Below are 14,887 nucleotides of genomic sequence, written 5' to 3'. Positions count from 1 at the left end.
AGGCTCACAATATCTAAAAAATCATCCTGCTGAAGGAGGATTACACTTGTTCAATACGGCCCAAGTTAATCTTAACCAGCAAATACGATAAGTAGCCAAATTCTGGTTCAAGGAAAGAGGGTCAAAACTGTCCAAGCCATTCATTCATCTTAATTGGACATATCTGACCATAAGCTGAATAAATCCATTTGCCAGATTTTGTAGGAAATTTTAATCAAACGAACAGCTGGGCTTTATCAAATGAGACTCTACATCTGCATCAGACATACTTTCAAAATATACAAATAAACTTCTAGAGAAAGGTGGTTCTAATTTCACAATTATAAAATTAGGAATAAATTTAAAGTAAAACACAGGAAAAATTCTTTCTCAATGAAGATAGATATGTAGGTACAGAGGTTTTTTCTAGGCATTTTTATTATTCATATTCAAACAAAAGGAAACATATAAAGTATATAATAAGCACCCATGTACCAGCAAATTAAACAGAAGTAAATCTGCCTCCAGGTATTTTAAATATATTTCTAATATAAATATGTATCTATATGTTATGAAGTATGTTAAATTACACACAAACGCATTACCCATCGTAAGAATGAGAATTACCTAAACTACTTAAGATACTCATATATTCTTCCTTATCCCAACCCTCTTCCCTTCCCTACCTCCAGAAGAAATAACTTTGCGAATTTTTATCCTAAATATTCCCTTGCCCTAAAACGAAAAGAATAATCTATTCCACTGTGTGACTATACCACAACTTACTAACTCAATCATTCTGTCAATAAACATTTGCAAAGTATTTCCTCAGTTCTGTTTTGGTTTTTTCCTTAATCCAAACAAGGTTACTATGAGCATTCTTACATACATCCTGGAGTTCATCTACAGTATATGTATCTGGCAGGGTACCCTTATGTTTAGTAAGTGCTTTCCAAAATAGTTGTACCTATTTAAAAACCCAACAGCACTGTGTGAGAAATTCAGTTGCCATATTTACCAACACCTGATACTGTCAGACTCCTTAATTTTTGTGAACACAGCTTACAGTGCTAAGTGTAAAATGGTTTCTTAATCTGGTCTTATTTTACATTCCACTGATTACAGTGAGGGTACATAACTTTTCGTATTTATTTGCCATGTATATTTCCTCTTATATAAATTTTATTAACACATACACAGGTTGTACAAAAACATGCATCCTGACCCAAGATACGGGTGCATGCATAAACACCAAAGCAAGCGTTTATTTCTGGGAGAGAATGGAGGGGAATACTCTCAAGAAAAGATATGCCAAAGAACTTTGACTCTGTTTGAAATTTTACTTCCCAAGTTGAGTAATTACCATTATTTATTATGTTATTCTCTATGCTTTTTGAATCTCACAAATAATTAAATTATAAAATGTAAAAAGATAATATAAATGCATGGTCAACAAGCAAGCACCCAGCGGACTTCCCTGGCTGTCCAGTGGTTAAGACTATACTTTCCAATGCAGGAGGTACAGGTTCAATCCCTGGTCAGGAAGCTAAAATCCCACATGCCTCGCAGCCAAAAAACCAAAACATCAAACAGAGGCAATACTGTAACAAATTCAATAAAGACTTTAAAAATGGTCCACATCCCAAAAAAAAAAAAAAAAATCTTAAATAAAAAGGTACACTTTAAAAAAAACCAAACAAGCAAGCAGCCAGGACCACTCTTGAAAAAGTGTTCAAAGGAGTTCTTGGGGAACCAAGAATTAAATGAAATGTAAACCTTGGAAACAGGTAAGCCATGGTGCTACAAACAGTGGTAAACATTAAATTCACTTAAACACAGAAATAAAGGCTAAACAATATGAATCACGATTACAGAAAAGACTTTTTCCCCTTCAAAAAGCAACACAATGTAAGTATGAGAAGTACTGTGGACTCAGCAAAAGACAACAAAGCTTACCAACAAAAATCAGGAAGGGCGATTATAAACAAACTAAGTATTTTTCATAAAAAGCAGTCAAAGAAACAGAGGCAGATAAATGGAACAGACCAGAAACAGGCCCAGATTTAAACGACAATTTATTTTTGGCATTTCAAATCAGGAGGAAAAAGGTAGATTATTTAATAAATATTATAATGATGACTGGCCACATATAAGAAGAAAAAGCTGAAATCATTAAAGCCAATATATAAATTTTATAAAACAATTTTTAGGTATAAAGAAAAAAGAAACTTTAAATGTACCAGAAGAAAGCATGCGTGAATTACTTAATAACCTTGGTGGGCATAAGGACTTTCTGAGCATGACCGAAAATTGAGAGGACACACAGGAAAGGACAACTAAATTTGACACATAAATTCTAAAACAAATACCATAAAGGAAGTAAAAAAGAAAATGACAAACAAGAAAATATATTTGTAAAACATGAGGAAAGAGGCCAATTCACTTACTAGGGAACCCCTATAAATCAATAAGGGAAAAAAATAAACCATCTAATAGAAAAATGTAGAAACGACATGAATATGTAGCTTCAAAACGAAGAAAACCCTATGAAAAAATGCTCAACATGCACTCAAATTTAAATAAATATTAAGCAAGAAAGTAGATATTTTTGGAACTTCCCTGGTGGCGCAGTGATTAAGAATCCACCTGCCAATGCAGGGGACACGGGTTTGAGCCCTGTTCCGGGAAGATCCCACATGCCGCGGAGCAACTAAACCTGTGTGCCACAACAACTGAGCCTGTGCTCTAGAGCCCGCAAGCCACAACTACTGAGCCTGAGTGCCTAGAGCCTGTGCTCCGCAACAAGAGAAGCCACTGCAATGAGAAGCCTGTGCACCGCAACGAAGAGTAGCCCCTGCTCGCTGCAACTAGAGAAAACCCACGCACAGCAACAAAGACCCAACACAGCCATAAATAAATAAATAAATAAATGGGGGGGCGGAGAGAGAGGAAGGAAGAAAGGGAGGGAGGGAAGGAGGGAGGAAGGAAGGAAGGAAGAAAGAAGGTATTTTTAAATTATCTACCAGGTCAGTGGAAATTTTTAAAGGTTTGGCAACAAATGTCTGATGAAGCTGTGCAGAAACTCATCTTAATATATAAAAGCACAAGCTTTTTAGAGAACTGGGCATCCATCAATTTTTTTAGATGCATATAATATTAATTCATGAATGAGGTATGTTTATGTCAATAATTGTTATGCTACTGTAACAAATATATAAACAAGAAAAAACCCTATAAATATCTACTTATACAGCTATAGGACATCAGTTAATTATGGTGCAAGTAAGACACCGAAAACCAAGCAGACATTAAAAACAATGAGCTAAAGCTACGTATAAAAAGACACAAAAATACGTTTATTTTTAAACGAATAAAAATGTATGATCCCACTTGTCGTTTTTTAAAAAAGGTGTGTAACATACGTATGCCTATATGTGCATAGATATTTTATAGAAGAGTATACAAATAATTATTAACAAGTTACATCTCTAAGGAGCTGCAGTGAGAGGGTCAAAGGATGAGAAAAGATAAGTTCATTTCATGTTTCCATACTTCTTGAACTTTTTTTTACCTTGAACATATGTTACTTTCATAATTTAAAACTAGCTAATTTTTTAATCCACATTGTCATTTCTTAGTGTCTTTTCTTTAATTGAGGTGTAACTGACGTGTAACATTGTGTAGTTTCAGGTGTACAACATAATGATTCAGTATTTGTATATACTGCAAAATATCACCACAATTAAGTCTAGTTAACATCTGTTACCATATATAGTTATGAAATTTCTTTTCCTGTGATGAGAACTTCTAAGATCTACTCTCTTAGCAACTTTCAAACATGCAGCACAGTACTGTTAACTATAGTCACCATGCCATATGTAGTAACATTACCAGGACTTATTTATTTTATTACTGCAAGTTTGCACCCTTTGACCCCCTTCTTAGTGCATTAAAATCTAGATTTTAAAACAGTTGAGTACATTTACTCAATATTTCAAATATTTCAAAACAAATATATTTCAAATATACTAGTGATTCTACATTATGCATAAAAATTAGACAAAAAAAGTGTCAGAGGCTAAACTTTTACAATGATTGTACAACTCTCTCCCCCAAAGTATACTTCAGAATTATTTTTTCTATTAAAAAAATAATTGTGGGCACACTAGAAGTTAGTAGCAAAGTTACAGCAACAATCTACAGTGGGAATAACCCAGGGATTTACAGCAAGCCAAAACATTAATACACATTGACCAAGAAAAAAAGTATACTCAAGTGTATAACACATTTTGCAAAGCTAATGTGTTTCAAAGTTCCCAATTAAAAAGCAATATAGGGACTTCCCTGGTGGTCCACTGGTTAAGAATCCACCTTCCAGTGCAGGGGACATGGGTTCGATCCCTGGTTGGGGGAATAAGATCCCACATGCCACGGGGCAACTAAGCCCACGCGCCTCAACTAGAGAGCCCGTGTGCTGCAAACTACAGAGCCCATGCACACTGGAGCCCATGCGCCACAACTAGAGAGAGAAAACCCACATGCCACAACTAGAGAGAAGCCCGCGCGCCGCAACGAAAAGCTTGTGCGCCGCAACGAAAGATCCCATATGCTGCAACTAAGACCTGACGCAGTCAAAAACAAATGAACAAACAAAAAGCAATACAGAGGAAGTTTCTACAAGCTAAACATAGTCTAACCATATATCCAGCCATCATGCTCCTAGGTATTTACCCAAATGAGTTAAAAACTTGTGCCCACCCAAAAACCTGTATGTGAATGTTTATAGCAGCTTTATTCATAATTGATAAAAATTGGAAGCAACCAAGATGTCCTTCTGCAGGTAATTACATAAACAAACTATAGTACATCAGACAGCAGAATATTATTCAGCGATAAAAAGAAGTGAGTTATCAAGCCATGAAATGAAATGGAGGAATTTTAAATGCATATAGTAAGTAAAAGAAACAAGTCCTGGAAAGGGTGCATACTGTATGATTCCAAATACATGACATTCTGGAAAAGGCAAAACTATAAACAGCAAAAACATCCGTGGTAGCGAGCTGGGAGAGAGATGAATAGGTAGAACACAGAGAGCTTTAGGGCAGTGAAGATACTCTGTATGACGCTGTAATGGTGGATTCATGTCATTATACATTCGGCAAAACCCACAGAACTGTACAAGACAAAGAGTGAAACCTACTGTAAGCTACAGACTTTAGTTAATAATAATGTACCAATATCGGTTCATCAATTTTAACAAATGTACCACACCAATGCAAGATGTTAATAACGGGAAACTGTGGGCAGGGAGTAAATGGGAAAATGCCCTAAAAATAAAGCCTGTTAATTTAACAACAACAAGAAGAAAGCAATGGGGGTATCTCAAAGGCATAGGGAAGGGGAGAGCCCAGTGGAAGGTGCTCGGCTGGGGGTTGTAGTTAAGGTGGGACAAAACCAGGTGACAAGCAAGGAGGAAGGGGGAAGGGCCGCACCACAGCACACAGAGCACTCGTGTGGCCAGGGAGGGGCTGCTGACCCCGTGCTCCTCTTGGAGAACTCACAGCGAGCCATTTGTTTGTGTTCTCCACACTCACGCGTTCTTTAAGTCTTGGTAACTGGAACATTTCTCTCTCCCAGCTCAGAAATGATCAGTGGAAAAGGAACCAAAACAAGTACCTCATTATGTGTCAAGATTAACCTGGGAAAACTGTGGGCTGTTGACTGAACTGCTTCTCTTAATCGGCTGGTGCTCTAGCTTTAAAAGTTCCCAGGAGGGCTTCCCTGGTGGCGCAGTGGTTGAGAATCTGCCTGCCAATGCAGGGGGCACGGGTTCGAGCCCTGGTCTGGGAAGATCCCACATGCCGCGGAGCGGCTGGGCCCGTGAGCCACAAGTACTGAGCCTGGGCGTCTGGAGCCTGTGCTCTGCAACAAGAGAGGCCGCGACAGTGAGAGGCCTGCGCACCGCGATGAAGAGTGGCCCCCGCTTGCCACAACTAGAGAAAGCCCTCGCACAGAAATGAAGACCCAACACAGCCAAAAATAAATAAATAAAAATAAATAAATTTAAAAAAAAAAAAAAAGTTCCCAGGAGACAACCTGAAATCCAGAATCTTCTCAAAATAGAAAAGAGTGGGGGAAATTCTGAATACATCACCAAACAGTAAGAGCCTCAAGCCTTTGGAAAGAGCCCAAAGGCCAAAAGCAAGACCTGTAGAGCTCTGTCCACACTGGTGGGTAACCTGATGATTATCTAACAAATTCAGCATGTGTCTACCAGAGTTCCAGAAGAGTGAGAAACCTTGGGATTCGTCTGAGTTAGAACAATCTTTGATTACAGCTGAGTCACCTCTGTGTTCTTAATACAAGTAAGACCTGGGGTCTTTTCACTGTGTCTATTCATGTGATAAATGTTGTCCTCCAGTGTGAAATGGAAGGACGCCCTTGTTCTGTGGGGAACACAACTGTGGAAGAAGGAGCTATGAGTACGGAGAGAGCCACCTAGAATGCCCCCTCCAAACCCATCAGCAGAAGGCCTCTTCCTGGGGGCCTCTAACAGATCCTGAATGCTGCAGAAACCCCAGAGGCTTGGGATCTGGGACCTTCCAGGAACTCAAGATCTCTCTTGCTGAGGTCCTTTCCATCATCACATGGACCAAAGTCCTCACCAAAGCCTCTGTGCTTCTCACCGTCTTCCTTACCAGGAAGCTCCACACGCCAGCCGACTATCTCACTGGCTCCCTGGCCAAGACCAATCTCTTGGCTTTCATCTTGGTCATAGCCATCTGCATCACATATACCATCACCCACACCTGGAACTTTGGACAAATCCTATGTGACATCTGGCTGTCTTCTGGAATCACGTGCTGTGTGCATCTCTGCATCACTGCTGTGGACGTGTACTGGCCATCACCAACATCCTGTAGTACAATAAACGCCAGATATGCGGCCTCCACAGTCACCACTGTCTGGGCCATTTCATCTCCATCCTGTCGCTCTTCTCCCAGATCTCCTACATGATCTACTCCACAGATGGTGCCTTCTACAGCCTGTCCGTGCGGCTCATCACCTTTCACACGGCCTCCGGAAGCCACCATGTCACCACAGCCCAGCCCATCAGAGTTCACTCTGCTCCCTCAGCCCCCAGTCTCGCACTCAGCCAGCTCCCCTCTGTCAACCACCTGAAAATCAAGCTTGCTCACAGAATCCTGGAGCAAGGGGATGTTTGCACCTCAAGAAAGGAAAGCCATAATACAAATAACTATAGCTCTCTTGAGAACCTTTAACTGCCTCTAAACTTACTGTGTTTTTTAGTTTATTTTATGTGGATCCAAAAATTAAAGCTATTTCTATTTTATCAGCAAACAATGGTCCAGGAAACACATCACGAACGTTGAGTCTAATGATGTTAGTACAGCAACTTCTACAACAAAATAAGTAGGCAGAACATAAAGGCTCTAAGCACTGAAAATGACAGGTATAGAGGCATTATCTTAAAAGAAGCAGTAATAATCTAAACCAGTTTTGAAAGTACCTGTGCTACCTATTTGATAACTGTTTTAAGACAAATCAAAGTCTATAACATGACAAATTAGTGAGGCAGCTAGTGTACTAAAAAGAGCACAATTACCGGCCCTCTAGAGCCTACTCCCCTGGCCCTCTACGGCGAAAGGCAAAGAGACTAGACAAAGCATAATACATGTCATATTTGTATGACGTCCTGTAGTGTCAAAAAGCTTGAACACATACTACTGTCTAATCCTCCCAACAGGAAAGTTGTTGTCATGGGAAAAGCTGCATTTTGGAATAAGACCAACCTTGTGACAAAACCTGAAGGTACCACTTTTTTAGCTAAACAAATTTGTACAAATTTGAACCTCCCTTATTATGTAATATGTCTCGGACTTTGTTGGTTTGGGGCTTGTTTTTGTTTTGGGGGCAGGAAAGGGGAGCATGGGAGAATGGATACCAAGGTATAAAAGTGTTTTATTAGTGAGTACTGAAATAACTTAATGGATTGGGACTAACATTTTTCTATTTCCTTTAAGAAATGGGAGAAGATAGTTCAGAGTATATTTTGTGAAAATTTTGTTTTAGCTGTATCTCTAAGCATGTATACTATACACTGATACAGATTAATGTAACATATATTTCTTATTATGTGTCATGGCCTAAAAATTTAGCCACTGATTATAACAGAGCAATCAAGATCTAAAATCCACTACCAAAAAGTTGCAAGGATTAAACAAGATTACAGATATAAAGTGGCTAACGTAAGTGCTGCCACTCTATTTTTACAAACTATGATTATTCCAGGATAATGAAGTGTTATTTCTAACTTCAAACCCCTGTTCACAGTTATTAAAAACTTTTTTTAATGTTTATCTAGTTAAAAATAAGACGTGCATTAGTTTGAAACAACCTTTGGGTTCTAACCAATGTACTTGTGACTTGGCAAAATCCACCAACATTACAAATGCATATCCTTTCACCCAGCAATTCTACTTTAAGTACTTTACCTAGAAATATACTTCACATATGAATAAACTAAATATGCACATTTTTAAAATGCAGCATCATTTTACATAACAGCAGAAACTTTAAGCAGACTGTCCATCAGTGGAAACCTTGTAATAAACCATAGCACATCCACACAGGTGCCATTGGTAACAATGAAGAAGCCCCGGAAGAAGTTTCAAAAGATATTAATGGGAAAAAAGGAAAGGGAAATAAAGGAATGGTAACATTTGTGTTTAGAGAAACATTTTTGCTTTATATGGATTATGCATAAAATGTTTATGGAAGAACACAGAAAGAGGTAAACAGAAAAAAAGAGAATACGTATTTGCCTGTGTATATGTAAACTGCGCCTGGAAGCGTATACAAGAAACGGGTAAGGGGAAGTGAGCAGTTGGGGGTAAGGTGAGAAGAACATATGTATAAAAATGTAAAACAAAGTAGCATCCACTAACAAGATACTACAGTCACCTATCTAGAGTGATCAAATTTTTATGTTTACTCATTGAAAGCAAATGAAAACCAAATTAACAGAGGACAAATATTGAACATGGTCCTCTGTACACAGAAGAAAAGCTGAATCTGAGGTTTAGTGAAGAGAGTTTTATTCCTGGGCTATTGTTAGAGGTTAAAAATAAACTGGGACAATGTCAAATATTTCTGATCTATCCCCTCAGCGGAGAAGAACAATAAATACCAGTGTCTACTATAACTATTATCTCAAAGGTACCCTTTAATTTAGCTAAAAGGGGGAGGGGAAGACAATTATTAGTATTTTCCTTATTTATTACAGTGTTAGCCTCTTTCCAGTTATGATTAAGGTAAAATAGGAAAGAAAGTCTTCCTTTTCTTGACATATGTAGATTAGATGTCATTATAGTAGCATGTGTTTCTATTCAAAATTGCAGTCTTGCAAGAATCCTGGCCCACGTACTACACTAATTCATGGCCCTACAGTTGCCATACAAGACAGAAGATTAGGAGAGGTAGAAGAATGCCAACGCAAATACTCTGGCAATTTACAAGGCACTTTTCAGAGACAGTAGCATAGAAAATACTACTGAAGATACCAAACAGTGTTTACTTCGAAAGTTTAAAAACTGAATATACAGAACAGTTTTCATAATCTACCTCCTGCGGCAATGGTTTCAATTACGACCTGCAAAAATATAAACAGAGGAATGAGAGAGAAACTCTGATAGCACTTAGGTACAACTCAGTGGTAGGAATGAGGACGTGGGTCTGATGCGGGGCCCTGGGCTCAGAACACGTGCACCTCACCTTCTTCTGAAGGACATTAACTTTCCGCTCCTTCACATCCAGCATGTCCTTGAGGTCATGGATCTCCCCAGCTTGTGTCCCCTTCTCCTCAGCCATGTCCTGGATTTGTTTTGTCTTCTTATTCAGCATGGTTTCCTTCTCTTCCAAACGCAACCGCAGAGCATCCACCTAAGAATATAACATTTTTACAAATGATTAATTGAAAAGAAAGGAACGTAATTCCTTCCAAATAGATGTGTACAGTTGCCTAAATGATACTTTTATAGTAAACTTTCATTAGAATCAAATAAAATACCACTCTAAATACAACTGTGACTATTTAGAAATGAAACCCTAAAATTTTGTGAGCACTTCCATAATAACATAAAATTTACATCTGTTAAATTACGGTGTAATCAAAATAAACAGATCTGAATAAAGGGGACAAAATTGGAGAATTTATATAAAGGGGTTGAGCTTTGCTACCTCTGTAAAAGTGGTATAATCTATTATGTTTCTCAAATTTAGAATCATTTGGAGGATTTAAACAGAATGCCAGGCCAAGCCACCAGTTTCTAATTTGGCAGGGTTGGGGCTCAAGAATCAGTATTTCTAACAAGTTCCCAAGTGATGCGACACTGCTTTAGAAAATCTAAAATTAGAAAGAAAACCGTAAGCATCACCAAACATGACACTTGCTGTATCAGAGAATACAATCTAGCTGCAGCTGACAATCCCATAATGCACTTAGAGATCTGTAAGGCAAAGCAAGGTCTACTTTCAGATCTCAAGACTAGTCAGCTAAAGCTTGGTATCCAGGTACCTTTATCACCAAAGTTTAATACCATCCATTAGATATAACTTTAAAATAATTAGAAATCTAATATAAGTACTTATGTTTTCTTCCAGTTTTGAGATATAACTGACATACGGCACTGTGTAAGTTTAAAGTGTACAGCATAATTATTTGACTTCCATGCGTCATGAAGTGATTATCACAGTAAGCTTTATGAACATCCACTGTCTCATACAGATACAAAATTAAAGAAATAGAAAACAACCTTTTCCTCATGACGAGAACTCTTAGGATTTTCTCCCTTAATGACTTTCACATACAACACACAGCCGTGCTGATTATCTTTATCCTGTTGTGCACCGCACCCCTAGTACTTATTTGCCTGATATCTGGACGTTTGTACCTTTTGACTGTCTTCATCCAATCTCCCCTCCCCTGATTCCTCACCTCTGGTAACCACATATCTGGTCTCTTGTTCTGTTTGTTTTTCAAGTATAACTGACCTACAGCCCTATGTTACTTCTTGAAACACAACAGTGTAAGTTGATTTTATTATACATTTCAAAAAGTCTATTACAATACGTCACCACACAATAATATTCCATAGTTACTGACTGTATTCCCCACACTGTACATTTCATCCCCTTGACTCATTTATTTTTATTATTATTTTTTTAATAAATTTATTTATTTATTTATTTATTTTTGGCTGTGTTGGGTCTTCGTTTCTGTGCAAGAGCTTTCTCCAGTTGCGGCGAGCAGGGCCCACTCTTCATCGCGGTGCGCGGGCCTCTCACTGCCGTGGCCTCTCCCGTTGCGGAGCACAGGCTCCAGACGCGCAGGCTCAGTAGTTGTGGCTCACGGGCCTAGCCGCTCCACGGCATGTGGGATCTTCCCGGACCGGGGCACGAACCTGTGTCCCCTGCATTGGCAGGCGGATTCCTAACCACTGCGCCACAGGGGAAGCCCCTCATTTATTTTTGTAACTGGAAGTTTGTCCCTCTTAATCTCCCTCACCTATTTCTTTCCTCTCCCCATCCTCCTCTCCTCTGGCAACTACCTGTTTGTTCTCTATATCTATAATTCTGTTTCAGTTTTGCTATGTTTGTTCATTCGCTTTTTAAGATCCCACATATATGTGAAATCACACAGTATTTGGCTTTCTCTGTCTGGCTTATTTCACTTAGCATAATGTCCTCAAGACCCATCCATGTTGTCACAAACAGTAGGATTTCCTTCTTTCTCATGGCTGAATAATAATATACACATACACAGGCAACATCTTCTTTATCCATTCATCCACTGATGGACACTTAGGTTGCTTCCATATCTTGGTTCATTAATGCTGTAATGAACATAGCGGTGTATGTATCTCTTATAATTAGTGTTTTTGTTTTCTTCAGATAAATACCCCAGAGTGAACTGCTGGATCATACAGCAGTTCTACTTTTAATTTTTTGAGGAATCTCCATACTGTTTTCCATAGTGGCTGCGCCAACTTACATTCCTACCAACAGTGCACAAGGATTCCCTTTTCTCCACAGACCACAGACTCACCAGCACTTGTTATTTGCTGTCTTTTGGATAATAGCCACTCTGACAGGTGTGAGGTGATATCTCATTGTAGTTTTGATTTGCATTTCCCTGATGATTAGTGATGCTGAGCATCTTTTCATGTGCCTGGTGGCCATCGGTATGTCTTCTTTGGAAAAATGTCTACTCAGATCCTCTGCCCATTTTTTAATCAAGGTTTTTTTTTTTGATGTTGAATTGTATGAGTTCTTTGTATATTTTGGACCCCTTATTGAATATATTATCTGCAAATATCTTCTCCAATTCAGTAGGTGGTCTTTTTGTTTTAATAGTTTCCTTTGCTGTGCAAAAACTATGTAGTTTGATGTGGTCCCACTTGTTTAGTTCTGCTTGTTTCCCTTGCCTGAGGAGACATATCCAAAAAAAATTACTAAGACCGATATTGAAGAGGGTACTGCCTATGTTTTCCTCTAGAAGTTTTATGGTTTCAGGTCTCACATTTAAGTCTTTAATCCATTTTGGTTTTTTGGTTATTTTCTTAAATTAATTTATTTATTTTCGACTGCGTTGGGTCTTCGTTGCTGCATGTGGGCTTTCTCTAGTTGCGGCGAGCGGGGGCTACTCTTTGTTGTGGTGCACGGGCTTCTCACTGTGGCAGCTTCTCTTGTTGTGGAGCACGCACTCTAGGCACACGGGCTTCAGCAGTTGTGGCACACGGGCTCTAGAGCGCAGGCTCAGTAGTTGTGGCGCACGGGCTTAGTTGCTCCGTGGCATGTGGGATCTTCCTGGACCAGCACTCAAACCTGTGTCCCCTGCATTGGCAGGAGGATTCCTAACCACTGTGCCACTAAGAAAGTCCTCTTAATCCATTTTGAACTTGTTTTTGTGCATGGTGTGAGAGAGCAGTCCAGTTTCATTATTTTTCATGTAGCTGCCCAGTTTTCCCAACACTGTTTGTTGAAGAAGCTGTCTTTTCCCCACTGTATATTCTTGGCCCTTTGTCGTAGATTAATTGCCCATATAAATGTGGATGCATTTTTGGGCTCTCTATTATGTGCCATTGATCCATGTATCCATTTTTGTGCCAGTACCACACTGTTTTGATTACTGTAGCTTTATAATATAGTTTGAAATCAGGGAGCATGATACCTCCAGCTTTGTTCTTCTCTCTCAAGACTGTTTTGGCTATTTAGGGTCTTTTGTGTTTCCATACAAACTTTAGAATTATTCTAGTTCTATTAAGAATGCCATTGGCATTTTGTACTTATTTTAAAATCTATTCACAGCAAATTTCATTAAACGTACTCACACACCAAATTCTTTTGTTTTTTTTGCTTTCCCACTAAGGATTTATAATTTAGCAAATAGTTACACATTTGATTACAGAAAAACAGGGAGGTGGGTTTCTTTCTGTTCAACAAAAATATTACATGAGTCATACATGCAAGCCACTTCTGAAATTTTTAATTTTCTAGCAGCCACATTAAAAAGTGATAAAGGAACAGGTAAAATTAATTTTAATAATATATTTTATTTAATCTAATATATATACACATTATTGTCATTTCAAACCTGTAGTCTATATGAAAAAACTATTAACAAACTATTTTACATTTCTGTTTTGTACTAAGTCTTCAAAGCCCAATGCATATTGTAACTGACGCTTATGTCACATCTCAATTTGGACTTGCCATGTTTCAAGTGCTCAATAGCCACATGTGGCTGGTGGCTACACACTGACAGTGCACATCTAAGATAACAAGTATGTTTCTACAAAACATCTTTAATCTTGAACTTGTCCTATATTATTTTTCCTGTCTGAATGTAGAATAACCCACAAATTAAAAATAGGTTGGACTTCCCTGGTGGCACAGTGGTTAAGAATCCGCCTGCCAATGCAGGGGACACGGGTTCGAGCCCTGGTACAGGAAATTCCCACATGCCGCGGAGCAACTAAGCCCGTGCGCCACAACTACTGAGCCTGCGCTCTAGAGCCCGCAAGCCACAGCTACTGAGCCCGTGTGCCACAGCTACTGAAGCCTGTGTGCCTAGAGCCCGTGCTCCGCAACGAGAAGCCACTGCAATAAGAAGCCTGCGCACCGCAACAAAGCAGCCCCCGCTCGCCGCAAATAGAGAAAGCCCACGTGCAGCAACGAAGACCCAACGCAGCCCAAAAATTAATTAATTAATTTTTAAAAAAAATAGGTAATATGGGTAATGACTCACAGAGAGAATACTAAAACATCAGGAAATATTATTATTACCTTATAACTATATTATTACATCAATAACATATCGAAACTATATTATATCAAAACAATAAGGTATCTGAGAACCAGTACTGTATGTTTAGTGGCACTTACTGCTCAATAAGTATTGTGGAAAATTTCCTAGGAGACCAGTCTCATTTGAGACTGATATAGATAAGCCATCATGTACTTACAAATGTACTTATGTTGGACCACGCTGGAGAGGAAAAACATGTAAATAAACAACATTTCACTCTGCTAAACTGTATTTCTCTCAACCACTTCAATGCCACCAGTCTCACCGAGCCAGAAATTGGGGAAGCCGTCTTTTCAGGTCCCATTTATAATTCGTCAGCACAAGTTCCACTGCCCCCTCAATAAACACTCTTGCACCTGTAATTTTCCTCTATTCTACTTTAATTAATGATACAGGGTAAACCTTATTACATTCTGGAAAGGTCCACCTAAGAACTTTCAAACTCTGAAAATCTTATTTCTGAAACACAGTTCTTTCCTTTCTTCTATGCCTACTAAATCTACTCTTTGTCCATAGTAT

The 14,887-nt window shown here is 38.7% G+C and overlaps 1 protein-coding gene across 13 annotated transcripts in view; it reads right to left on the bottom strand.

Annotated features, from left to right (window-relative positions):
• Window positions 1-14,887, bottom strand: part of ERC1 (ELKS/RAB6-interacting/CAST family member 1) — a 424,409-nt gene that overhangs the window by 293,436 nt on the left and 116,086 nt on the right. For all 13 annotated transcript variants that reach the window (XM_057555932.1, XM_057555938.1, XM_057555941.1 and 10 more), the window contains one exon: window positions 9,775-9,942. In XM_057555932.1, the coding sequence (XP_057411915.1) occupies window positions 9,775-9,942 (168 nt within the window). The remainder of the gene's footprint in view (window positions 1-9,774; window positions 9,943-14,887) is intronic.

The sequence above is a fragment of the Balaenoptera acutorostrata genome, chromosome 11 (genome assembly GCF_949987535.1).
Source record: "Balaenoptera acutorostrata chromosome 11, mBalAcu1.1, whole genome shotgun sequence".
Classification (NCBI taxonomy): domain Eukaryota; kingdom Metazoa; phylum Chordata; class Mammalia; order Artiodactyla; family Balaenopteridae; genus Balaenoptera; species Balaenoptera acutorostrata.
The sequence above is the reverse complement of the archived record's forward strand: the minus strand, read 5'-3'. Positions and strand labels throughout refer to the sequence as shown.